This window comes from Nycticebus coucang, chromosome 6, assembly GCF_027406575.1.
Source record: "Nycticebus coucang isolate mNycCou1 chromosome 6, mNycCou1.pri, whole genome shotgun sequence".
NCBI lineage: Eukaryota > Metazoa > Chordata > Mammalia > Primates > Lorisidae > Nycticebus > Nycticebus coucang.
The window spans coordinates 135,049,687-135,076,837 of record NC_069785.1 but is presented as its reverse complement, the minus strand read 5'-3'; the positions used below and the strand labels follow the sequence as shown (position 1 = coordinate 135,076,837).

The 27,151-nt window shown below is 47.2% G+C and overlaps 1 protein-coding gene across 1 annotated transcript in view; it reads left to right on the top strand.

The window, feature by feature from the left end:
* The window catches only part of BARX2 (BARX homeobox 2), a 72,700-nt gene that overhangs the window by 42,597 nt on the left and 2,952 nt on the right, over positions 1-27,151 (top strand). Inside the window, exons 2-3 of the mRNA XM_053595923.1 lie at positions 18,143-18,443; positions 23,693-23,777. Of these exons, the coding sequence (XP_053451898.1) occupies positions 18,143-18,443; positions 23,693-23,777 (386 nt within the window). The remainder of the gene's footprint in view (positions 1-18,142; positions 18,444-23,692; positions 23,778-27,151) is intronic.

The window sequence follows — 27,151 nt, the reverse complement described above, 5'->3', positions numbered from 1 at the left end:
AATTCTTTATATTGAAACACATTGTTCTCTATTGGGAAAAATTAATGTGCTCTAATGAGAAGCAAAAATGTATCCTTTATATGGTTTCTGTCTTTTGGGAATTGGGCACCGTGTTATGAAAATCAGGAGGTAAGTGTTCACTATTTTTATGTAATATAATCAACACTTGGAATAGCTCATTAACACACTTTGGAAGAAGCAGAAGGTTTTAACTGTGTCTGAATATATGGACAGCAGGAACATTAGACTGTCAGAACAGAAAGTCCCTGGTAAGTTGTATAGCAGGTCCTCATATAACGTCATTTCATTATAATGTCGATGAAAAAGAAATTGATTCTCAGCCAGGCCCATTGTTTGTGTGGAGTTTGCCTGTTATCTCCGTGTCTAAAAGGGTGTTCTCCAGGCTTACCGTGCACACCAGGTGAATTGGGATGTGCCCGTTGTCCCAGTGCGGGTGAGTGGTGTGTGTGAGTGAGGGCGCCTGTCATAGGACGATGTCTGTCCAGGCCTGGCTCCAGCATAGTGCCCTGAGCTGTGGGGACAGGCTCCAGCTACCCCCAACCCTGAACTGGAATAAGTGGGCAAGGACGTATATTATTTGATTGTATTAATCTTTCTTAAATATATGTGTATGCATATTTCACATTTATTTCAGTGCTTAATAGCAGAAGTGTTCTGGTCTTAAAGTTTGGTGATGATTTGTGACCAGAAATACGCTGTAAGAGCTTAACCCTTGTTTCTCTCAACTGGCCTGTGGCAAAATTGTTTTTTGTTACCCATTGTTTTGCTTACAGTTGCATTTTCCAAGAACCCCCCGGAGGATGATGTTGAGGCTGGACTTACTGTGCTTTAGAATTTTGGATGGTAGCGTGATATTAATGAAGGAGGATGTCAATGAACTAGAAAGCCTTCTGTTCACATTCCAGACCTAGGACTGGATGATGTCCCTGGGGAGTAAGGGACACATATGTGCCCAGCTTTCCTTCCTTCATCTCCTCCGGGTCCGTTTCCTTGAGATTGTGGATGGATGGAGACACGAGACTGATTTATTAGTTTGTTAAGCCTTTCTTCTTTCAAAGGGATTGACCCTCCCCCAGCCCCTTGCCACAGGCTGTATCACTATTATCATCTTTTTTTTTTTTTTACTCTTTCTGTATTTATTTTTATTAAATCATAGCTGTGTACATTAATGCGGTCATGGGGTACAATGTGCTGGTTTTATATACAATTTGAAATATTTTCATCAAACTGGTTAACAGAGCCTTCATGGCATTTTCTTAGTTATTGGGTTAAGACATTTATATTCTACATTTAGTAAGTTTTACATGTACCCTTGTAAGATGCACGGTAGGTGTGGTTCCATCGATTACCCTCCCTCCCTCTTATCCTCCCCCCTCCCCTCTCCTCCCTCTCTCCTGTCCCCATATTCTTGGGCTAAAAAGTATGGAATGCTTCACAAATTTGCATGTCATCCTGGTGCAGGGGCTATATGTGCTGCTGAAGCTAGCACTATCATCGTTATTTTTAGTGAACAAGTCAGTGCCAATGCCGTGGGTCATTGAGTTGAAGTCCAATCGAAGGCGTGTCCTTACTTTCTCTTCTCTTCCTTAACATGTATGTGGAATGCCCTGATTTAGGAAAAAGTTCCAAGTGGAAGTGTTTTGATTGGCTGGTAGCACATCACATTATGAGCTGTGAATCTCTGACACACTCAAGCTTCCCCCAAAATAGACCCCATGAAGGAAGTAAGAGCCTGAGGCCGTGCTCAGCATTCTGGTGGCAGTAGGTGGTGGGAACAGAAGGCTTGTCCTCTCCTCGGGAGATCTGAGCACTGGTCCTAGTTCAGACATTGACTTTCTTTGGTGCAACTTTAATACCCTCTGACTCAGCCATTGAAGGCTGGGTTAGAAAAACTAATCTCTGTGTTCTGTTATTCAGTGTGTCATGAGCTATAAATCATACAGCCTCAGAGTCTTAACTGTGTATCATGAGAATTATTCAAATACTGTAGAACCATTGTAGCTGACCACCTCCCTAAGTTGACCTAATTTTTTTTGAGACAGAGTCTCAAGCTGTTGCCCTGGGTAAAGTGCTTTGGTGTCACAGCTCACAGCAACCTCCAACTCTTGGGCTTAAGCCTCAGCCTCCCAAGTAGCTAGGACTATAGGCGCCTGCCACAAAATCTGGCTATTTTTTTTGGTTGTAGTTGTCATTGTTGTTTGGCAGGCCCAGGCTGGATTCAAACCCACTAGCTCCGGTGTATGTTCAAACACAGCCCTGGCCAAAAACTGCAAAAAAAAAAAAAAAAAGAAAGCACAGGGAGAAGAACCAAATCAGTTTGGGTTTTTAACACATTAACTCCCATGTGAGTTGTATTTAACTCACACTAGTTTTGAGTCTGGAGCCTTGTGAAGCTGTGGAACCTCTGTTCATTGTTTTTGCGGTCAATCTGCACATCTACTCCACCTCCAGCCCTCCCTGCTCCAGCCAGCCTGCCCAAGCACATCACCCAGGCTGGGCTGTGTTCTCTGATTGCCATAACTTCTCACTGTGCATTTCTCCTTGAACCTGGTGAATAGTCTTTTTTTTTTTTTGCAGCCTTTTTTTTTGGCTGGGGCTGGGTTTGAACCCACCACCCCCGGCATATGTGGTCGGCACCCCACCCCTTTGAGCCACAGGTGCGGCCCCCATAGTCCACTCTTTTAATAGAATCAGTACGATCGCATTTGGTCTTATGACATTGTCGTACATACTTAGGGGGAATGAGTCAGAAGAGGTCATTCAGAGCCACCCAAAGTCCACTCCAGACACAACTAAGTACTTGTGGGATGACAAAAGACTCAATTCTCAGAAAAAAATTCAATAAGTATGTCATGAGTCACATACAACTCACATGTCCTGCCATGTAAAAAATTGATTCTAGCACCAAGTGAATCACATAACTCACCATAGAAGAAAATAAAAATGACAACAAATTTTTCATTGAATTAGAAAGGATCATTTTGTTTTGAAGTTTGTATTCTATTTTTGTAGTAAAACTCCCAGGAAAAAAAATATTTTCTAGTGTGGCAATCAATATGTTGAAATTACATTTTGACATGAGATGTTTTGAGCTGGACAGATATATTTTCTGGGTAATCAAAAGCTTGCCTGAGGACGCATGGGGCCACTTACACAAAAGTCAGTGGCTCTTAAAAGTTTTTTTTCTTTATTTATTTTTACTTTTTCTTTAAAAATACTAAGAGGGTACAAACGTTTTTGTTACATGGATGCCTTTTATGCTTACGTCAGGGCTTTTACTGTGCCCATTCTCTGAGTAGAGTTCATTGTACTGCCTCCACCTCCCAAGTAGCTGGGACTACAACACCTGCCTACAGCACCTGGTTGGTAGATTTTTACTCTCCCCTCTGGGTCAGTGGCTTTTTCTAGAAGCTTTTCCCAGTTCCCTGATGTTACATCTTCAGAGCCTGCCTGGTGGAGATTCCTAAATAGAGGTCTGGAAGTGTTAGAGAAGGGAAGAAAGTGTCAAAACTTACGTCAAATTGTTGTTAATTCAATAATGAGGAACTTCAGCGTGGCACCTGTGGCCCAAGTGGCTAAGGTGCCCGCCACATACACCTGAGCTGGCGGGTTTGAATCCAGCCTGGCCTGCCAAACAATGATGGCTGCAACCAAAAAATAGCCAGGCGTTGTGGCAGGTGCTGTGCACGAAGGGAGGTGGAGGCAGTACCCATGTAGAAGTTATGGCAATCGGAGAACATGGGTACTACATGGGTACTGAAATTTATAAAGGCATGGCTTCATTTCTGGCATATATTGTTCATGTATTCTGGTACAAAGGAATGATGGCTCCTCCAACCCAGGAGTTGGAGGTTGCTGTGAGCTGTGATGCCACGGCACTCTACCCAGGGTGACAGCTTGAGGCTCTGACTAAAAAAAAAAAAAAAAAAAAATAACGAGGAGCCTTGTTGACGGTTCACCTTTCTTGAGCTTCCCTCTGACCATTTTCACTGACCCCCCCCCCATTGGTTGGCTGAAATTGTCACAGCACACCTAAGCTCCTCCCACACACGACACACCAGAGTGCCGCAGCTCGGCGGCTGAACATCACTGATAGTCAGCTTCTTGAGGCCAGAGATCAAGAGTCTTTTCTCTTCCAGTCATTTCCATCCTCTGACCATGATGAAAGTGGACCAGAAGGTTCCTCCTGGTAAAATTTGTGCAGACTCTGCTTCTGGAACACCCGGACCTTTGGTAGAAATTATTGAGCACAGGGATGAGGCAAAGCGATTAGGTCAACCCAAGAAAGCAGTGTTATGATTTATTAGCAAATAGAGGCATCTGTAAAATTGGAATATTAGTTGGGTCTGCTAGATTGGATGTTTGAAAAAAATTGTGCCTTTTTGGGACTAGTTCTTATTGTCTTTCACACACCCATGGTCCCGGGTTATCCTCCAAGACGCTGTGGAGAAGTACTGCCATTAGGTGGACAAGAACACAGATGCTTCAAAATATGCCCTGGGTAAGGCTGTGTAGACCCAAGGGCTTTGAACCACATCTTCAGCCCCTATCTCATTCCAGGTAAAAATCCATTTGATAAAGTGTTAAGTGCTAAGAAGATGCATTTTTAAAATTCTGTCCTAAAGAAGTTTGTAGTCTTTGCGAGAAACAGATGGAAAAACAACTTAACTCTTAATTCAAGGTTTGAATTAAGTAAGGGTTAGTAAGGGCGCAAAAAACAGGAGTGGGTGAGGGTGGGAGTCATCAGTTCTTTGTACCAAGCTGCAGTTGCTCTGGGCAGCAAGTGCGTATGAGATGTGGATGGAAGCAGGTGTGGGTGGATATGAGAACCGCCTGGCTAGGAGGAGAACGACCGTGCCATCGCCATGTGTGCCTGGGCTGAGGGAGACGAGGGGTGGTGGAGGCTGCAGCGTGGATGGTCCAGAAACCTCCCTGCTGGCCTAACTTCGTCGACCTCAGTTGGCTCCCGGCACAGCCCAGTGTTTTTGTGGGCATCTACAGTTCTGATGACATCGCAGGGTGAGTGTCATAAGACTGAGCTTGTCTCTTAGCAAAATAGAGAATCCAGAAAGATGGGGTGATGCTCTCAGCCTACTGGCACTGCTCCAGTGTCCTCTGCTTATTTTCCAGGCTTTGTTTGTTTTTGCAAATCCCTGCAATGTTTTCTCCCCGTTCCAGCTGTCTAATTTTTATTTTTAAATGCTCCTCAACTTTGTTTTTTTTAAATTTTTTTGTTCATTTTTATTTTTATTTAGTCATGAAGTCCTTAGAGTCATAGTAGGGCTCGATGGCATATTGGTGTCTTATGTTTTTATTTTACTAGGTGGTTAGTCCAGTCTCCATCACGGCCATCTCATGTGGTCTGGAATTCATTCAGGCCATGTTTCTAATTCACTTGCACTTAACTCATCAAATGCTCCCCCCTTGTTAAAAATGAGGATGTTAATGGCCAAGGTATTTTTGTCAGCTATTGAGTTGGTCTCTTAAAACACGTTCTGTGATTTCTTTTCTGAATGTATTTATGTTCGTTCATTCTTTGCGAGGTTTTTGTTTCTAGTCCTTATCTTAAACATTGTTATTGTTATTAAATTTTAAGCCTCTTTAATTTTGTGAAGGCAAAAATGGAAACCTAATAAACACATGTATATGTGAAAAAAAACAAAAACAAACCAAAAAAAACTACGTTCTCGTCTCTTTAGCCATGCAAACCACACCTGTAGAGGATGCACCTGTTTCGTGAGTTCTTGCTTGCCCAGCAACTTGGTGGATCACCCAGTTTAAAGGCAGCTCAGAGGCTCTGTATTCCTTTCTTTCCTCTTCCCCACACCTATAGATCACGCGTGTGCACACACAAGCACTGAACTTTTACGTCCGGGCACCGCTGACTCTCACTCAGCCTTTCTGTGTCCTAAGCATAGGACAATGCAAAGTAGTTTTAACCACACCCCATTCCTGTTCCCCTGCAGTTTTTAGAAGTTGACTGAATAGTTCTGTCTTGTATCCTCCCAACTCCATCCTTCCTTGCTTGGTACTAACCTTGGGAAGGGCTGTGCTTTGCAACTTTCAAGCTGTTCTGAGAAATTTTTTTACAGGTCTGCAAAACCAAAGTCACTCTTTTCTGGAGGGCTGGTAGTTTTAGGAGGCTGTCCAGCCAGGTCAGCACTTCCGCTAACTTCTTTTAGCTCTCTTGCTGCTGTCAGTCTCGTCCAAGGCTGCAGGGGCCGCGGAAACCTCCACTGGGCAAAGAGAAACTCTGGTATTGTAGAGTCTTGCTTTGCCTGTGAACGCGCGGAGGCTAAGAGGGTACATAGGCATATTTCACAGGCAGGTCTGCTTTCTTCATAAGAAAACTAGTCCACGTTAATTTGGCTCAGTCACAGAGCAGCTTGAAACTGAATAAAGGGAGGCAACTAAATAAAGGGATAACAACTGTGCGGGCCCTGGACACTTCACATACATTAACGCATTAACACTCACAGTGATGTAGGAGGGAAAACTGGTTGAGCTGGCTTCACAGATGAGAACATTGACACCAAGAAAGTTCTGGTCACCTGTCCAAGGTCACTTTGTGAGCCAAGGGTAAAAAAGGTCATAGTCGGGCGGCGCCTGAGGCTCAGTGAGTCAGGGCGCCAGCCCCATATGCTGAGGGTGGCGGGTTCAAACCCAGCCCCGGCCAAACTGCAACCAAAAAAATAGCCGGGCGTTGTGGCGGGCGCCTGTAGTCCCAGCTGCTCGGGAGGCTGAGGCAAGAGAATCGCGTAAGCCCAAGAGTTAGAGGTTGCTGTGAGCCGTGTGACGCCACGGCACTCTACCCGAGGGCGGTACAGTGAGACTCTGTCTCTACAAAAAAAAAAAAAAAGTCATAGTCTCCCCACCACCCCAGCTTTCCAGCCAGCTGGTCAAATTGGGAACCTCGGGGAATAATTTGGTGTGATGATTTGAAGTTTTTTTTTTTATTCCTAGGAAACTCAGTGACAGCTACCCAGTTTCTCTGTGGAGTCCTTTCGGGCTGCCCAGAAACGTTTGTGCCCAAGTCTTTGTGTGTGTTGCTAATGTCCATCCGGAGGTTTCTGCGCATATATAGGTCATACATTCTTGGGATGTAAATCAGCCAGGCGGGAGGCTTAGAGACTCTTACCCACTCAGACCTGTGGGCCTTGCTTGTGTAAACTGGAAACGTGGGTGTGGGAGAGTCAATTTGGGGACTGGTATGTTGGGAGTGGACGAGCAGCCCTCAGGTGTGTATGAGCAGAGAAATGACTGGGGATTCTGCTCTGAGGTTCAGGTACCCCGGTAGCTTCTGCCGTAAAGAAGTTACAGAGGAGACATGCCAGGATCAGCAGCGCCGGACGTGTTCGCACCCGCGAGTTTGCAGACAGCTTCCAGCCGTTAGCACCATGTTCTGCATCCCTCCCTCCCAGACTCCCCGGGTCCCCCTCAGCATAGCCAACCACGAGCATACCAGGGTTTTCTAATCCATAAACAGAGTCTCAAAAAGGACAAACATTTGGCAGAGCCATTTCTAGGTATATGCCACACACAGTTATGGGATACCCAGCCTATAGGGAAACATTGGTTAAAGAAAAACAACTGTTAGAAAAAGCATTCAGTGTGGTCATGTTTACACTTCTTTTGTCAACTAAAAATGTGTCTGTTTCAACAGTGGTGTTGGTTTCTCGTAGTCATGACTTCCTCTCGGTAGCAGAGAGGGTGCTTGAATTTCACACATGTATCTAAATGACCCAGGGTAGCAGGCAGCTGCCTTTAGCCCACGTCTTCACACAGTGAGAATTCTTAGGAATAGAGAAAGACAAACTTAGGGTTAAAACTTATCTTCCCTCTCTGTAGACAAAGCACCTCCTAAAGTGAGCATTAGTTTATAATTTTGCCCTGTTCTTAAAACCTAAATTTGATTTCTAGCCAAAAAAAAAAAAAAAAAAAAAAAAAAAAAAAATCGATTGACAGCCGGGCTATCTCACAGTGCTTTTGCGAGTAGTATGTGAATGCTTTGTGAAATTAAAGCTCCGGGCCGATGCTGTTTGGTTGGAAGTCAGGTCATATATTAGAACAAGAAAAGACAGCAAGCAGCTGGCTAAAGTATATTTTGTCTCACTTTTCTGCTCCCAGTGGGTTTGCCTTTCAGATTCAGGGCCTGGTGGCACATACATTACCGCTGCCTCCCGTTCCAGCTGAGCTTGCTCTGCTGAGCCTTAGAGACGTATCAAATGCCAGGAACTCAAGACAGTGCCCCACTGCAATTCTAGTTATTTGCAGCGGTGGTCTTCCTGAGACCCCAAAATGTTTTTTAGCATCACAGTGGCCTTGTGTGTGCACCTCCAACTTCAGTGGGGAGCCCTCAACCTGTGGGGGGAGAACACAGTTTTATTGCTGAATTTGCATCAGAACATGGGGTCACGATTCTTGAAACTGTCCATGTTGGTGATTCGGGTGTTGCCTTAAATCACTGTCATTTCTCAGAAGTTCTGTTTTTATTTAAAAAATTTAATGAAAGTTTTTATTAGGTTTAAGCTTTATGGAACAAAATTATATAAATCTCCAAAAGCCATTTAAAAATAACCCAGCAATTGTTTCCATCCTACCAGAGGACAGGATCACCAGTAGAACCATCTTTCTACATGTTAATCTTTAAGGTTAGTATAACTCTAATCAAGTTTTTAGTGGAACTTGCTTTTCTTAGGGCCCAACAAAGTTGATTCTGAAGTTCAACTGCAGGCTGGGCACGGTGGCTCACACCTGTTATCCTAGCACTCTAGGAGGCCAAGGCGGTTGGATTGCTGGAGCTCAGGAGTTTGAGAGCAGCCTGAGCGAGAATGAGACTCCATCTCTGCTAAAAATAGAAAACCTAGCTAGGCGTTGTGGCGTGCTCAAAGGTCCTCAGACTTTTTAAACAGGGGGTCAGTTCACTGTCCCTCAGACTGTTGGAGGGCCGGACTATAGTTAAAAAAAAAAACGATGAACAAATTCCTATGTACACTGCACATATATTTTGAAGTAAAAAAACAAAACAGGAACAAATACAATCACACTGCCTCATGTGGCCTGTGGGCCGTAGTTTGAGGACCCCTGAATTCTCAGCTACTCGGGAGGCTGAGGCAAGAGAACTGCTTGAGCTCAAGAATTTGAGGGTGCTGTGAGCTGTGATGATGCCATGGCACTCTACCCAGGTCAAAATAAAAACATTAGCCAGGCATGATGGCAGGGACCTGTAGTTCCAGATGAGGCTGAGACAAGGGGATCCCTTGAGACCAACAGTTTGAGGTTGCCGTGAGCTATAATGCAACAGCACTCTACAGAGGGCGTCAGCATGATACTATCTCCAAAAAAAAAGAAGAAAAATTCACCCAGAAAAATAAATTAATGATAATACCTGATAAAACTCTTCACAAAGAATAAAGAGGGACGATTGTTCTAGCAAATAAAAAAATTCCCTAAACCTACAATTACTAAGGTAGAGTGGTCCTATAATAGGGTCATGTTAGTTCAGTAGAATAGAAAAGTCTAGAAACAGACCTGCGTACACATGTGGTAACCCAGCCATCTCTAGGGTACTGCACGGTGCAGCACGTGAACAGTGGAAATCTGACTGTAGAAGCCTTGAATAGGAGATGCTTATTTTAATGTTTCTCCAGGAATATATTCATGGATTTTACATAGTACATACCCTATTTCCAAGAATCCTCTCTACATAGCCTTCACGTTCCCCACAGGTACAAACTCAGCACAACATCCTCTGAAAATGTGCCCACCTCTCTCTGGTCCACGTGGTTTCCTAACTCACTTCTCCCACCTTCACACGTTGTGTTCCCAATTTGTGACACCTCCACAGATGCCAGCCCTTGGGAAGGGTAGTTCCTTTCCCAGTCTGGCTGCTTTTCTAGAAATTAGAAGATCCTAATCTCCTAACTAGGAGATAACAATTGACCAGCAGAGTCCCAGAATTCTGATGGTCAAAAATTCCCATCTTCACTTTTTTTGAATTTACTACGTGTTAAACCTGGCTTTTTAAGTCAGCTGGACAGTCAATACATGGTGTTAGGGTTGTTTGTTATCAGTTTATAAAAATAATATGACATTGACTCGGTGCCTGTAGCTCAAGTGGCTATAGAGCTGATGGGTTCGAATATGGCCTGGGCCTGCCAAACAATGACAACTCCAACCAAAAAATAGCAGGTATAGTGGCAGGTGCCTGTAGTCCCATCTACTTGGCAGGCTGAGGCAAAAGAATCGCTTAAGCCCAAGAGTTTGAGGTTGCTGTGAGCTGTGACTCCACGGTACTCTGCTGAGGGTGACATAGTGAGACTGTCTCAAAAAAAAAAAAAAAAAAAAAAAAAAAAAAGTGCTATCTTAGTGTGAGGATGAGTTTTGAGACATTCAGAAATTTGTGCAACCACTGCCACAATCCAGATAGAAAACAGTCTCAGCACCTCCTGTTCCATTCTCTCCCTTCTCTCCCAATGCCCCAGCCACTTCTCTTGTGCTAAACCCTCTGTCATTAAAGTCTCCCCTACCCTTAACCTCTGGTAATCCGTTCTCCATCCCGAGTTATGCCTTTTCTTTTCTGTCATATAAATGGAAGCACACAGCTTTATTTATTTATTTATTTGCTGCAGTTTGGCCAGGGCCGGGTTTGAACCTGCCACCCTCGGCATATGGGGCTGGTGCTCTACCCACGGAACTACAGGTGCCACCCAGCACACAGCTTTTCGAGTCTGGCTTGTAGTGTAAACATTTGAGACCCATCCATCCCTGTTGATCAATAGGTTTTCGTTTTTCATTACTGAGCGGTGTTTTCTTGTGTGGTCATCCCACAGTTGATCCTTCCCAGTTGAAGGACGTTTGGTTTGTTTCCATTTTCTGGTAATTACAACGTGGCTATGGACATTTGCTTTCAAGTTTCTGTGTTTTCTTTTCACTTGGCTTAATACCCAGGAGGGAGTTTTGCTGGGTCCTATGGTAACCATTTGTTTAACTTTATAAAACTCTACCAACTCTCTTTCCAAAGAGGCTGTACCATTTTCTATTCCCACCAGCAATGCCAGAGATTTCCAATTGTTCTCCATCCTTGCCAACACCTGATACGTTGGTTTATCTAAAAATCTAGGGCAATTCTAGCAGACGTGTAGTATCATTTTGCATCGTAAGCATCTTTTCATTTGCTTATTTGCTGTCTGTGTGTCTTCTTTGAAGTGTCTTTTCAAAACTTTTGTTCTTTTTATGGGGTCACTTTTTAATTTTTGAGCTTTGAGAGTTCCTTACATCTACAAACCATTTGTCAGGCGTGAGATTTGCAAATGTTACCCCCATGCTGTCTTTTTGTTTTCTTAACGTCATCTTTCGCAGAGAAAAAGTGGTTAACCTTGGTGAAAGTCAGTTTTTTTCCACTCTTTTCTTTTATGCATAATTTATTTTTATTTTTATTTTTTAGAGACAGAGTCTCATTTTATCACCCTTGGTAGAGGGTGATTCGGCTTAGGTGATTCTCTTGCCTCAGCCTTCCAAGTAGCTGGGACTACAGGCACCTGTCACAACACCCGGCTATTTTTTGTTGCAGTTTGGCTGGGGTTGGGTTTGAACCCGCCACCCTCAGTATATGGGGCTGGTGCCCTACCCACTGAGCCACAGGCGCCGCCCATGCATATTGTTTTTGATATCATAGCTAAGAATTCTCTGCCTAACCCAAAGTCACAAAGATTTTCTCCTACGTTTCCTCCTAAAAGTTTTATAGGTTTGGGTTTCCATTAGGGCCTATGGTTCATTCTGAATGACTTAAAAAATAAGGTATAAGGTCAAGGTTCAGGTTTTTTGTTTTTTTTTTGCATGCAGTGTCCACTTGTTCTGCTGCCACCTGTTCAAAATGCTATTATTTCTCTACATTAAATGGTTTATGTTAAAAGATTATGAGTCTACTTAACATGAGAACTCAAACATTTTCTAATATAAAGGGTTTAAAACTCCTTAAAACCTTTGATTCTGAGTGGGCAGAGAGAGCCCCCTTTACCCAGGAAAACACTCATAATCTTTTTACTAAAAGTGCATTAGCTGGGCGCAGTAGCTCACACCTGTAATACCAGCACGTTTGGAGGCCGAGATGGTGGATTGCCTGAGCCCACGAGTTTGAGACCAGCCTGAGCTAGCGAGACCATATCTCTAAAAATAGCTGGGTGTTGTGGTGGGCACTTGTAGTCCCAGCTACTCAGGAGGTTGAGGCAAGAGAATCGCTTGAACTCAAGAGTTATAGGTTGCTGTGAGCTATGATGCCAGAGTACTTCACCAGGGGCCACAAAGTGAGACTATCTCAAAAAAAAAAAAAAAAAAAAAAAAAAAAAAAAAAAAAAAAGTTTTATACTCCGTTTCTGGGATTTCTGGATTGGTTTTCTTTGCCTAGCTTTTTAGGAAAAATTTCAACTACTCATGGGTTCAGGGGGTGAATAAATGATTGTACTTTTATGACAAATTGAACATCTATTAAAAACTTAGAATGGAAATGAAAATTAAAGGACATCTAACTTTCCTTTTTTTAATTACAAAAATAATACCTTCATGTGCAAAATGCAAGTGTGTCATCAAGGCACTGGGACGCCACGCACTCTGGCCCCCACTGCCTCTCTGTCCCCCCGGCTCAGTCTCTTTGGCTGCTCCTCTTCTCTTTATGGCCTCAGAGGCTAGCCTGCCCCACGGCTCAGTCCTTGGATTTCCTTATTTCTTTATTCCACTGACTGCCTTGGTGATCTCATGCAATCCCAAGGCTCAAAATGCCACATTTACTCCCAGGAGTCAATTGGTGTCTCCATCCCAGCCTCTTCCCTGCACTGCAGAGGGTTTGTCCAGCTGCCTTTTCCACACTTCTTGCGTCTTGGCCTTCTCAGCCAGTCCTGCTCTTTTCCCAGTCTTTCCTGTCTTAGTAAAGGGCCTGTCCTTCCTCCAGTTGCTGAGAGTCCAGGCGTCACCTGGCGCCTGTCTCAGACCTGACACTTAGCTCTTCACAAGTCCTTTCCACTCTACCCATAAGTCGGACGCCCTTGTCCCTGCGCCGCTGCCCCGGGTCTGGAACACAGCCCTGCCTGCTCACCGTTTCTCTGCCAACACAGCTCCGCTGCAGCCCGACCTCCACCCAGAGCCACAGGGTCCCTCGATGACATCCCTCAGATCCTGTCCTTCCTCAGCTCGTCCTTCCTCGGCTCGCCCATGGCTTTTGATCATATTATGAATAAAATCTACATGACTCAGCCCTGCCTACAAGACCCTGCATGACGTGGGTCCAGCAAAGCCCCCTATGTTTTTCTGTCCTACGATGTCTCCTCTTGCTCACACTGCCCTCTTGCTGTTCCTCGACCCAGTGGTTCCCCCTTAGGGCTCTGCACCTGCTGGTTCTTGGCCTGGGGTGCGCTCTGCTGCCTTGTGAAGGCTCTTCTCTGTGTGGAGACAGGTGCCTGCAGGGGGCCACTCTCCACAGAGCCTTCCCTGACTCCTGCACTTCTCCCACCCACCCGGGGCTGTGCTATGCTGTGTCCTGGCTGCAGTGTGAGCTCCACGAAGGTGCGGCTTCCTAGTACTCATGGAGGATCCCCAGCTTCCACAGCAGGGTGTGGCCCAGACAACCAGTGTTTATGGCAGGGCTGAAAACAGGATTAGGTGAATACAAATAGATTTTTTTTTTTTTTGCAGTTTTTGGCTGGGGCTGGGTTTGAACCTGCCACCTCAGGCATATGGGGCCAGCGCCCTACTCTGTTGAGCCACAGTCGCTGCCCCCAAATAGGTTCCTTTTCATCCTAGTCTACTCCCACCCTTTCCTCAGAGGTTATCGCTGTTAATAGTTTGGTAACTAGCATGATAGACCTTTGAAAAATTCATTTATAAATGCAGACAATAGGAGAGGTTTTTTAAAATGATAATGCAAATTATTTGACACCATACTTTTCTCTTTATATTCCATTTATTTATTTGTTGAGACAGAGCCTCGCTTTATTGTTCCTTGTAGAGTGCCATGGTGTCATAGCTCACAGCAACCTCAAACTCTGGGGCTCAAGAAATCTTTTGCCTCAGCCTCCCGATTAGCTGGGACTACACGTGCCCCCACAACTCCTGGCTATTTTTAGAGATAGGATCTCACTCTAACCCAGTGGTTCTCAACCTTCCTAATGCCCCAACCCTTTAATACAGTTCCTCATGTTGTGGTGACCCCCAACCATAAAATTATTTTCGTTGCTACTTCAGAACTGTAATTTTGCTACTGTTATGAATGGTAATGTAAATATCTGATATGCAGGATGTATTTAGGTGACCCCTGTGAAAGGGTTGTTTGACCCCCAAAAGGTTGAGAACCGCTGCTCTAACCCCTGCTGGTCTGGCACTCCTGAGCTCAGGTGATCCACCCTCCTTGGCCTCCCAGAGTGCTGGGATTAAAGACGTGAGCCACCACTCCTGACTCTCTTTATATTTTAGATTCTCATATTAACAATATTCATACATATATAGTTTATCTCTCTAGTTATCTACCGATAACAGTTTATAGAGGTAGGTTTTTTTGTTGTTGTAGTTTTGCTTTTTGAGAGGACAATCTCGCTTTGTAGTCTAGGCTAGTGGCATCATCATGAGAGCTCACAGCAGCCTCAAACGCCTGGGTTCAAGTGATCCTCCTGTCTTAGCCTCCTGAGTAGCTGGAACTACAGATGCCCCCCACAATGCCCTTGAGTTTTTCTATTTTCAATGGAGATGGGGTCTCACTCTTGCTGAGGCTGGTCTCGGACTTCTGACCTCAGGGATTCTCTTGCCTCAGCCTCCTAGAGTGTTCGTATTACAGGCGTGAGCCACTGTGCCCAGCCCGAGATAGTTCTTTATAATGGTTACCTTATAATGCACACTGTAACTATACCATTCATCATTTTCCTGTTGATGGGTGTGTGGGTTATTGTCCACTTTTCACTATCATAAACGAGACTGCAGCAAATAGGCTTGTATGTAAATCTTTGTACACATAGACCCCAGATTCAGCATTGCCTGTTGGTAACATGGTAGACACCTCTTAGTTTGTTCTCCTAAAAGATTATACTGTTTTACACCCCTCCAAATATATGTATCTATTTCCCCATATCCTTGCCAGTGTTAGCTATATTATTACACTTTCAAATATTATTCAGTGTTAGGCCAAAAAAATAATAGTAAAAAATAAAAGTTTAACTCTCTTACAAAAAAAGAAAGGTGATAAAAAGCCCTACTTACAGTTAGGCAATTCATCATTTCCTATGCTGATAAGCGCTTGAGTTTCTAGATTATAAATTAGCCGGCTAAAAGAAAAGAGAGTCTCTTTGGAAAGAAATGGCAGCATTAAAGCAGTCAGGTATTTGAGATGAGAAATATCTTAGGCCTGTTTAAGAAGTATTCATATTCTTTAAGAAGTATCATTTCATTATGTGTGCTGTGAGATGCAGTCCAGAAGCCCAGGTATCCTCATTTTCATGCTATTTATATGTAGAAATTCCCGGATGATTTTTTTTCCTTTAAAAAGAATCCATAACACAAAACCTCAAGTGTTAAGAGTTGGCAGGAGAGTTAATGGCACTTGGTGATTTATTGTTATTTAACAACTCTGTGGTTTCCTGTGGCCCTTGTTGGAATTGTAGTCATACTCAAAGAACAAGAGAGGCTATTTGTTTTCATAACTATGACTGGGGTCCAAAACGGAGGCCTAGGGAGGAATAAGAGAAACACCAACTTGGAGAAGAGAAAACACGAGTTCCACCTGGGGGCTTCCATGATGTCAGTGGGCTGGCTTTGACTCGAGTAGTGGGAACGCTGGTCAGCCCAGACGCCAGCTCTGCCCTCCAAGCCCCTTGCCAGGGCTGGAGAGAGTCCCATAGGGCAGCCCTGGGTCTTCCCATTTCTATCAGACACTAAATGGTGGGACGAAGAGACTTTTGTGGCATCAGTGTGTTAAAGTTTGAAGGATTCTTTGAGATCAGCTATTCTTACCTTACACGTGACACAATTGAGGGAGAAAATGACTTGCACAGGGGATGATCAAGACGTTTTAAACACGTGCTTTTTTTATTGTTGGGGATTCATTGAGGGTACAAGAAACCAGGTTACACTGATTGCATTTGTTAGGCAAAGTCCCTCTTGCAATCGTGTCTTGCCCCCAAAAGATGTGGCACATACCAAGGCCCCACCCCCCTCCCTCCTTCCCTCTCTCTGCTCTTTAAACATGTGCTTCTTGAATAAGGAAAGGAAAGAGCTCTTTACTTGAACCTCAAAGATGGAGCAGACTATTGGACAGGAAAGTACTCTTCCTTGACATTCCTTAGGCAGGAGTGTCACGTAACTAGTACAGATGCCGCTGTAGCCTGTTCCACGTGTGACCATGACAGACACTGTTAAACAACCTCAGCATCAGTGCTCTTTATCCGCGAAGCACTGACCCAGCCTGAGAGGCCCCTTAACCCAGCACTGTGGGCTCCAGTTGTAACTGGCCTGAGATTTCACGGGAATGAGAATCTACAGGCCCCTCCTTCTAAATGATGAGGGCACCTGATTTACAATGTGGTGATAGAGCCTTGGAGTTCAAGCCAGAAGGACTTGGTTTGACTCTTGAATCTGTCTTTTCCTCGCTGTGTGATTTCAGGCAAGTCACTGGAACTTTCTGGGCCTGCTTGCCCATCTCTGAAATGAGAGAGTTGAATTAAGTAATTTTAAAGCGTCCTGCCAGCTCTGAGAAACATTAGACCTCTCTGCAGGGTTCATAGTTGTGATGTGTCTTCTTATAAATACACAGGTGACGCTCAGGAAATCTCGTTTGGGTTTCTGAAGTGTTTCTGGCTTTTTCTGACCATTTGTTTTTGCAGTTTTTGTGGCCAGGGCCGGGTTTGAACCCGCCACCTCTGGTATTTGGGGCCGGCGCCCTACTCCTTTGAGCCACAGGCGCTGCCCTCTGACCACTTTTCATTGCTTCATCCCATGTCTTAGAGGTTCAGAAGGGAGAGGGGGGGAAGGTTCACGTAAAACTGGAGGTCTCATGGGACCTGTTCTCGTTCTGCGTGTCCTGCAGACAGACCTCCGTGCTGCCTGCCCCGTCCTTATCCCGAGTGTCCTGCAGACAGACCTCCGTGCTGCCTGCCCCGTCCTTATCCCGAGTGTCCTGCAGACAGACCTCCGTGCTGCCTGCCCCGTCCTTATCCCGAGTGTCCTGCAGACAGACCTCCGTGCTGCCTGCCCCGTCCTTATCCCGAGTGTCCTGCAGACAGACCTCCGTGCTGCCTGCCCCGTCCTTATCCCGAGTGTCCTGCAGACAGACCTCCGTGCTGCCTGCCCCGTCCTTATCCCGAGTGTCCTGCAGACAGACCTCCGTGCTGCCTGCCCCGTCCTTATCCCGAGTGTCCTGCAGACAGACCTCCGTGCTGCCTGCCCCGTCCTTATCCCGAGTGTCCTGCAGACAGACCTCCGTGCTGCCTGCCCCGTCCTTATCCCGAGTGTCCTGCAGACAGACCTCCGTGCTGCCTGCCCCGTCCTTATCCCGAGTGTCCTGCAGACAGACCTCCGTGCTGCCTGCCCCGTCCTTATCCCGAGTGTCCTGCAGACAGACCTCCGTGCTGCCTGCCCCGTCCTTATCCCGAGTGTCCTGCAGACAGACCTCCGTGCTGCCTGCCCCGTCCTTATCCCGAGTGTCCTGCAGACAGACCTCCGTGCTGCCTGCCCCGTCCTTATCCCGAGTGTCCTGCAGACAGACCTCCGTGCTGCCTGCCCCGTCCTTATCCCGAGTGTCCTGCAGACAGACCTCCGTGCTGCCTGCCCCGTCCTTATCCCGAGTGTCCTGCAGACAGACCTCCGTGCTGCCTGCCCCGTCCTTATCCCGAGTGTCCTGCAGACAGACCTCCGTGCTGCCTGCCCCGTCCTTATCCCGAGTGTCCTGCAGACAGACCTCCGTGCTGCCTGCCCCGTCCTTATCCCGAGTGTCCTGCAGACAGACCTCCGTGCTGCCTGCTCCGTCCTCCTCCTCTGTCCCTACTCCTTATGAGCAGGAGGCCCTGCCAGCCAGCCAGGTCTCCCCACATGGCCTCCTTCCACCCACTGCTCCTCTTGGTGACCCCCTTCCCTGTCTGTTTTCCAGGCTCCCCTTCCCTCCGGGCATATCCTCTCCTCTCCGTGATCACCCGACAGCCCACGGTCATCTCCCACCTGGTCCCTGCCACCTCGGGAATCACCCAGGCGTTGGCCTGCCACCCGGTCACTGAGGCTGTCTCCTCTGAGGCCCCGGGCAGTGAGGCCTTGGCCAGCAGTGAGTCGGAGACGGAGCAGCCTACGCCACGGCAGAAGAAGCCACGCCGGAGCCGCACCATCTTCACCGAGCTTCAGCTCATGGGCCTGGAGAAGAAGTTCCAGAAGCAAAAGTACTTATCCACCCCAGACAGGTGAGGATGCAGGGCGGGGACTGTGTGGTTAAGGCCCGTGAGGAGAGAGACTCCTTTTGCTCCCAGTGTGGGCCATGGAGCCACAACAGACTGTTTTCGTGACCCACTGTGGGAATCTATGCCGTGGCCCAAATCGGCTCAGCCTTGGTCTAACAGAACCCGGCCCCAGGGACTCCACACAGCCCCGAGAGCCTGTGGCTGCTCTCACACTCTTCACTATCTCGCTCGCTCTCTCTCTCGCGCGCGCTCTCTCTCTCTGTCTATATATATATTTTTTTTTGTAGAGACAGAATCACACTTTATCACCCTGGGTAGAGTGCGGTGGCGTCACACAGCTCACAGCAAGCTCCAGTTCCTGGGCTTAGGCGATTCTCTTGCCTCAGCCTCCCAAGTAGCTGGGACTACAGGTGTCCGCCACAACACACAGCTATTTTTTTATTGCAGTTGGGCTGGGCTGGGTTTGAACCTGCCACCCTCGGTATATGGGGCTGGCACCCTACTCACTGAGCCACAGGCAGTGCCCCTCTAGCTCCATATTTTAACTGACCTTTCAGTGTAACAAGTGAGGTCAAGCTTAGCAAGTGGTTGCCCAGCCTCTGACTTGGGAAACAGTCTTGGTTTGTAAAACTGCTCTCACTGTGCTCAGAAGCAGCAGGACTAGATCTGAAATTGGATCATGGATCCAATTCCTGCCCTGCTTCCACTATCCTACCTCCCAGCTGACTCAGCTGGCCCGCCTGCCTCTCTTTGGGAAAGGCTGGATTGATCCAGCTGATGAGCACAGACCTGTCAGTGAACTTAATGGACATGGAGTCAGAACTGGTTGGCTGGTGCCAGGAGGACTGGATGGGCTCCCTTTCCTTGGAGCTTCCAGACCTCCTCTCCTCCCTTTAATTTGCTATCTTAACCGCAGGAATATGCGTGGAGCGTGACCCTCAAACTCACTGTGCACGTGGCTGAACTAACGCATGGTCCTACTTACTGAGGGCATTTCCCAGCCCCTTTTCTCCCTTTTTCCCACTGCTGTGTCCATATCAGGTTTGATCCCAGTCCTACCAAAGAAAAAGGGATGGAAGCACAAATGAATCTCCTAAGCTCTTTGATAAACATTTACGTGAGCGAGGAGTCTGCAAATTACTGAAAGGGAATTTGGCTGCTGGTTCGATGAACCAGGCACTGTCAGCTATTTGCTGAAGGTCTTCAGGGTGCTGGGCACTGTGGCAGGGATGACAAGTCCCCAGATTGACAGAGTCTGCTGTGAGGGATGTCACAGGGAAGGAATGATGACATTGAATGTGACAAAGTGAGCCAGGTCCTGGTGCCTGTGTGGTGCTGAGGGCGGTAGGAACACGAGATATTGCTGAGTGTGTCTGATGGAGCTGGGAAGGCTTCCCAGAGGAGGTGACATTTAGGAAGAGGTTTGCTTCTTGGAGGGACATCCCACATCAAGGGGATGGCACCGAAGGCAGAGAAAGAAGCATGTCTTGCTGAGAATGTCGAGGGAACTTCAAATGGTTGAAGGAGTGAATTGGGGGTGGGGGATAAAGCTGAAAGGTGGGAGGACCTCGTAAGCCTGGCTGAGAATGTGGGCTTGGTTGTTTAGACAGTCAGCGACTTTACGAGCTGGAAGCGCCATGACCAGACGTACGTTTTATTTGAGACAGAGTCTCTCTGTGTCGCCCTGGGTAGAGTGCTGTGGCGTCATAGCTCACAGCAACCTCAAACTCTTGGGTTTAAGTGATTCTCTTCCCTCAGACTCCCAAGTAGCTGGGACTACAGGCGCCTGCCACAACGCCCAGCTATTATTGTTGTTGCAGTTGTCATTGTTGTTTGGCAGGCCTGGGCTGAGTTTGAACCCGCCAGCTCCGGTGTATGTGGCCGGCGCCCTAGCTGCTGAGCTACAGGTGCCGAGCCCAGACATATGTTTTAGAATTGTCTCTGCAGTGAGCTGTAAATGATGTGTCAGAGAGGCAAAAGGTGGAGAAGAGAAACAAGTTAGAGAATCCAGGGGTGATGGCTGCAGCCCTGAATGGGGGTAACAGAGAGGTGAGAACAGATGGGAGAACAATTTTGAACATGGAGTGGACAGAGTTAACATTGGGGGAGGAAGCAAGAAGTTGAGAATTCTGTGGTCCCTGGATCTGGCCTCCAGGTAAATGTGGATGCCATTAACTAAAGTTGAAAGGCAGAGGACACAGCGGGTTCAGTAGGGAAAGGGTGAGTTCTGTTTTTGACTTATGCATTGGGGGTGCCTTTGGGCAGACCACAGAGACAGGTCTGTGAACCAGGTATTAATAGATGGGAATCTCTGGACACTAAAAGGGCATTCGGATGCCCCCCCACTCCCCGCATGAGAGCCCCATGGCCCATGCAGCCCAGGGTGTTGCATGTGTAGTAACATGTTAAAAAGGCTTTTCATACATGGGCAAAATTTGAGGCTTGTTTTTTAGGAATCAGAGGGTGTTTTTACAGAAACGTTAGTTCTTGATAAACCTCCTGAGGCTTCCTCATACCTGCCCAGGCATCTCTCAGGTGACCTACAGAGGAAGGATTCATTTGCCTGAGGAGGAGACACATCTGGCTGGCACGGAGGCCGCTGCCTTAACCCGCCCGCTCGGATGCTCCTCACCTCCCTACGTGACCAGGGCCATGAGTGCTGCCGCCTTCCCCAGCCCTCGGCCGCCGCCTCTGTGTTTGTGTCTGCAGTTTCCTAGGCGACCCCATTTAAGTGAATGTGCAGGGAAGTGAGAATTTGTAACGGTGGCAGGTAATGAGAGAAAGCTGATGACACTGAAGCTTGTTTCTGCAGCCAGAGTGAGTCAGCCCTGCATTTTTCCCAAGTGAGCTAACACCACTTGCTAACGCAGCAGCAGAGCTGTGAACTGAACCTTCCATTGACTAATGCACCTGACGGCCTCAGGTGAACTGGGCGTGGGAAGGCACCGCAGAGCCCCCAGAGGACCTGCCTCCAGGGAGGCCCAGGAGACCAGAGGTCTGTGGGCCCCTGGGTTCTTGGTTCTTCATGGGTGACTGCCGGAGAAGCAGTTTCTCCTCAGTGGGAAGAGCCAGGCGCTGCTGGTGCTGGGAACTTATTGGCTTTCGCCTATTAGAACTTACACCTTCCAGCACCATTTACAGGGACAGATTTAAGACAAGTTGCAGTCCCTTGAAGGAAGATTCTGCTTGTTACTGGGAATTTAAATTATGCTCTGTGGTCTGAGCAGGGTGACTGGGCAGCGGCACGGGGATGGCCAGCACCTGGAGCAGCGGTGGTGGTATCTGTTGGTCTCCATGCTGCTTAGATGTCCTTGGGCAGAGAGCGCTGCAGCGGAGAAAATGCACCCGAGACTCTTTGTGGCTCGGCCTTGTGGCTGTGCCGGCTTGTGTGAGACTTGGGCCTTAGATCCACAAATGGCCAGTGCAGAAACTCAGGCCTTTCAAAAAGTGGTGGTCACTGCCCAAGCCGTATCAAAGGCGGTTCCATATTGCTGTGTTCAAAGTCCATGCTGCATCGTTGAGAAGGGTTGGAGCTGTAGGCAGGTGGCTGCTATTGGCTTAAGGAGGTGGCCCTTCAGCTGGTCCTCAAGAGGACCTGGGCTTCTTACCCATGTGGGTCAATGTTTCAGTCTCCAGGACTGAGGTTAGAAGCCTGGCTGCAGACTTGGCTTTCCCACTCCATGACCCCACTTGGATTGTTTGCTACTCTGGGGGAGGGGGGAGGGGCATCCTTGTGTTTCCCTTTAACAGATCCAACTTACACAAATACCAGGGGTGCCCAAAAAATGCATACACAACTTAAGAGCTGTTGTCAATGTATCACGTTTCAAAGTCGAGTTGAATTACAGTAGCCCAGTGTAGTATGTCGTTTGCTCAGAAGATGGTGTTAATCAAATGAATGCTAGTGTCACTGCGAGGCAGGTACAAATGGGATAGCTTTTTCTCTTAAAATGTGTGTACATATCTGAGGGGCCCTCTGTACATTGTGGAGGGAGTGTGTAGGGAGGTGGTGTAGAAGTCAGTAAGGGACTTTGGGTCCTGCTGTGACTTCTTTAGGTTCAGCGAAGGTGTCTCAGGATGAGACAGATAGTAAATATTTTAGGCTTTGTGAGCTCTATGATCTGTCACAGCGAGTCAGCACTGATGCTGTAGCCCAGAGGCAGCACGGATAATACATAAACAAATGAGTGTATCTGTGTTCTAATAAAACTATATTTGCGAAACCAGGGAGTGGGCAGGGTTTGGACACAGTTGCTAACAGATTCTAATCTCTCCAAGTCTCGAATCACTCATCTGTAAAATGGGGATAATCGTGCCTCCTTCACAGCGTTGCAAAGGAATAGATGAGTTAGCACATGTCAGGGTGAGCAGGGAGCCTGGACGGCGTGGTGCGCTGGACACTGCTGCCGTGTCCTTGGTCTTAGCCCCAGCTGCACACGTCCCAGGAACAGCTCTGCCTTTTAGGACTTTCCAGATGGGCACAACTGTGATTAGCGGTAGGATAGAAAGCAGGAGGGACTATGGATTTAATGTTTCCTTAGAAACAGTATAACATTTACTTATTCATAACATTTTAATTGTTGTAACAATTTAGGGCAGCTACAAAGAATGAATCAGTCCATCAGAAGGTATTTCTGAGCCTTGGTTCTGGGTTTAGGAATGTGATAATAAGCACTTTTGTGAGCATAAAAGAAGTGGAAGATGTACCTTGCTCTTGCTGCCAAGGGAATGGAATCATGTATGTGAAGAGACCAGAAACAAGTGGAGGCCATCGGACCATCTTGGGGGAGGGTGCAGATTAGAAGAGCTGGGGACCGACCTGTAGGGCAGGACTGGAGCAGGCTCTGCAGTGGGGAGTGGGGCCCCGGGAGGAACCTTGTGTTTCCTTCTGTTCACCTTCTGTTTCCAGCTTGGACTTTGGCTCAGAGTCCTCATTTGTGGAGGATCAGAGTGAAGACTCCGTCAGGTCAAGGAAAGGGCTGTGAATAAGGCTCAGCCGCCCTTCTCAGACAGGGAGTCTTCCAGCCTGGTCCCTGGCCCAGTGTCCTTGGGCACGGGCAAGGCATCTGTTTCTTAGCCTCCCAGATTTTCCTCCACAGGACCCTTGGAAGGAAAGAAAAGCCCTTTGGGGAAGAATTGGCATATGAAGGGGGCAGTCCAGCTTCGGGGGCAGGTGCCGGACTAAGTCAGCAGGGTGTGGTCTCTGCCGCCTCCTGACGCTTCACCCTTTCTTTGTCTCTTATGCCTTCCAGGTTGGACTTGGCCCAGTCTCTGGGACTCACTCAGCTGCAGGTGAAGACTTGGTATCAGAATCGTAGGATGAAATGGAAGAAAATGGTAAGAAAGGAGAGCGCCCACCCATGTGCCCATCCTGACAGGCAGGATTCTTACTGCAGGGCTGGTGGGCGGCAGGAGGGACAGTGTGGTGGTTTGAGCTGCACAGGGGGAGGCTACTGGAGGGACTGAATTTGAACGGTAGGGTGGGCTGTTCCTCTCGATTTGGATTAACCAGAGGGATAGTCCTTTTCAGTTTCCTTAGAAATCAAAGAAAATGAAAGCCTGCCCTCACTGAGTGTCACTGGCTCTTTCTCCTCTCGTGCAGACCGAGTGTTTCATCTTTCCTAACATTCTAGTTTGCTAACCCATCTGGTCGCAGGCCATTTGCTAGTATTTCAAGGGCTGGAATATGATTTTTTTTCCCCCACAATAATCAAATAACTAAGTTGTCCCCCCAACCCAGTTTTCAGTGGATATTTTAATTTTGTGGTTTTATCTAGTAATTTTGTTCTTAAACCTTCATTTCTTGCTCTTTCTTGGTATCTGCCAACAATGACAAAAAACTTAAATAAATTGCAAATAAATATTAACGGGGGAAAAAGTCAACAAGCAAGTATTATGGGTTTTTTTTTTGAGGTAGAGTCTTACTATGTCGCCCTCGGTAGAGTATCATGGCGTCACAGCTCAAAGGTGTGACCTCAACCTCAAACCTCAAACTCTTGGGCTTGTGCGATTCTCTTGCCTTAGCCTCCCTAGTAGCCAGGACTACAGGCGCCCACCACAATGCCTGGCTATTTTTTTGTTGCAGTTGTCGTTGTTTAGCTGGCCTAGGCTAGGTTCAAACCCGCCAGCCTTGGTGTCTATGGCTGATGCTCTACTCACTGAGCTACAGGCGCTGAGCCAGCAAATAGCTATTCTTACAGTCTCCGAAAGGAATTCCTGGGAAAACCTCAGCATTACGACTGGGGGCCCTGACCCTGAAATGGAAGGGTTTTCAAATGGAGACAGCCTTATCCTGTACTGCTCATGAAGTCAGGAGGAGACGCCAGTTGCGTGTGCAAACGCCCATACATTGCATGAACCAACAACTGTGTGTTGACTATCTCCTGTGAGCCATGCCTTGTCCTAGGCACTATAGGAATGAATTAAAATATAGGCCCCACCTTCGTGATTTATTAGAGAAACAAGAATCGATGACTTATTAGGGAAACCAGGCCTGGGAGGCAGGTATGGAGCACATTATAATTAGGTGCTGGTTGTTTATTATAGACTTGTAAGCTCGTCCAAGTTCAGACAAGAGGTGGTAGAGAAGGTTGCAGGGAGAAGTTGAGATTGAAGGGTGGATGGATTTAAATAAACAATCATTCCCAAAACTCTGCAATGCTGAGACACAAGCCAAACTTGCTATGGTGGAGAGCTTTGTGTGTGTGGCGGGGGGATCGGTCTCTAAAGAGCCTGATCAGGGAGTGAGCAGTACTGGCCGTGCCTGTGCCTGCCTCTTCTTGGCTGATTCTGGGCAAGTTCCACCACCCACCTCCTTCCTCATCAATCATCGGCATGGAAATCAATGTCTCAAGTAGCAGAGGCATTGTTTAAATTGGTTATCAGCAATCTTTTCATGAGTCAGATGATTAAGGGGTTGACAGCGGCCTCTCTGCCAGCACCGCCCAGTACCCACAGGACCACGCAGGAGCCTTTGCCTCTGACGTCACTTGTTTTCCACCAGCTGCTGGGCTCCTGGCACAGTTGTGGCTGGGCTGTCGATGGCTATCAATGCCTTATAAACCCAACTGGAAGAAACTCAGCAGATTTAACCTCAGAGAGAACATTCTGTAGGCCAACCAAATTCAATCCTTTCAGGAAACAAGATGCCAAGATTTCAGTGCAGGTTGCAGTAATTTGTTGAGCACTTGCCTTCATCAGGCAACTGAGATGCATAGATGAGACATGAACCCATCCATTAGCTCTTGTAAGAAGGTACTCTGTCAACAGGGGGGCCAAGACCTGCCAACGAAGGTCATCATCATATAGACAGATAAGGCAACAGGAGGATTTTCAGGGCTCAGAATCAGAGAAGGGGAGGGCTTCACAGAAGAGGGGACATCAACATTAGCTTTAGTGGCTGAATAGAAATGTGCCAAGTGAGGGTGGGAAGGGGGGTTGCAGGCAGAAGGAAGGGACAGAGTCCTTGGGGGCACTTCAGTCCTTCAAAACGGTGGGAGCTGAACTGTGGGGGACTGTGTTCACTTGACTCCCTTAGAACAGCAAGGCATTGTTGAGATCCTGATTGCTTCATGTATTTTCCTGGTAAATCTCTTTCAAAGCTATCTCTTCAGGTACTGGAGAGGAAAAGAAAAGGATAATTGGGTAATAAAGATGTCTCAAGGCTAGTAACCTAATTGGAACTGGAAAAAGATTAGCACTTGGTTCTCAGACTTATTCACACTCCTGCCAAAGGCAGCCCTGCCAGAACGGAGATAGTATCTCTGACTAGTTCTGGCCGGTCAGCGTGTGTCAGCTATAGCGGTTGGGTAAATCTTGCACATTAGACGGGTGCACACCCTCTATTCCATTTCAGTAGGACCCGGGGTGTTTCACAACAGGTGGACGGCGTCTCCCTCCTCAGGGGTCTCTCTCTGCCCTATAGTGGAATTCTGTTGTGTGAGAGGGTCCAGGTGGACACTGCCTTCCTCTCTCGACCTCAGAATTGGATGGGTCCACACCATGCACCATCCTTATTCCTCTCACCATTTCCAGATAGTAACTCCATGGGCGGGTTTCTTAACCTCTGTGTTCCTGTTTCCTCTTCAGTAAAATGCCTGACACGTACCTTGTAGGGTTGTTAGTATTAGCTGGGCTCATCTCTAAGACTCTTAGGACAGGGCCTGACGTGTAAGATACAGCCAAGAGATATTAGCTGCTGCTGCTGCTGCTGCTATTATTTATCTGTCCTCAAAATCCAGGGGATCCAAACGGCCCAAACTCAGGTTTTTCTTTTGCTTAGTAGCAATCCCGGCTGTCTGTCCTTTCTCAGTCCTCCTCCCCAGCCGTCTCCCACTCCGGGCCTCTGCCTTTGGGACCCTGCTGGAGGTGTGGTAGAACATCCCACTGGAAGGCGGAGAAAGTCACAGCTAGTGTGGGCAGCAGTGTTCGGGAGGAGAGCCCCACTAGGGAATCCAAACTTGTTTCTGAGCCTCATGGAAATAGTCATCAGTTCCACGGCCCCATTGTTGTATAAAGTAGAGACAGGGAAACAGCCCAGATCACCCCCACGAATAAGTCTGCTGCCTGGAGTCTACTGGGAGCTTGGGTAATTGCAGATAAATACCTGACCCAAAGCAGTGGCACATTTTGCCCGCCCCTTGCATGTTGTGCTGGGTGAAATACTGCAGAGGTGTTAGATTCCCAGTGGTTAAGGGTTTTGTCTTCAAATC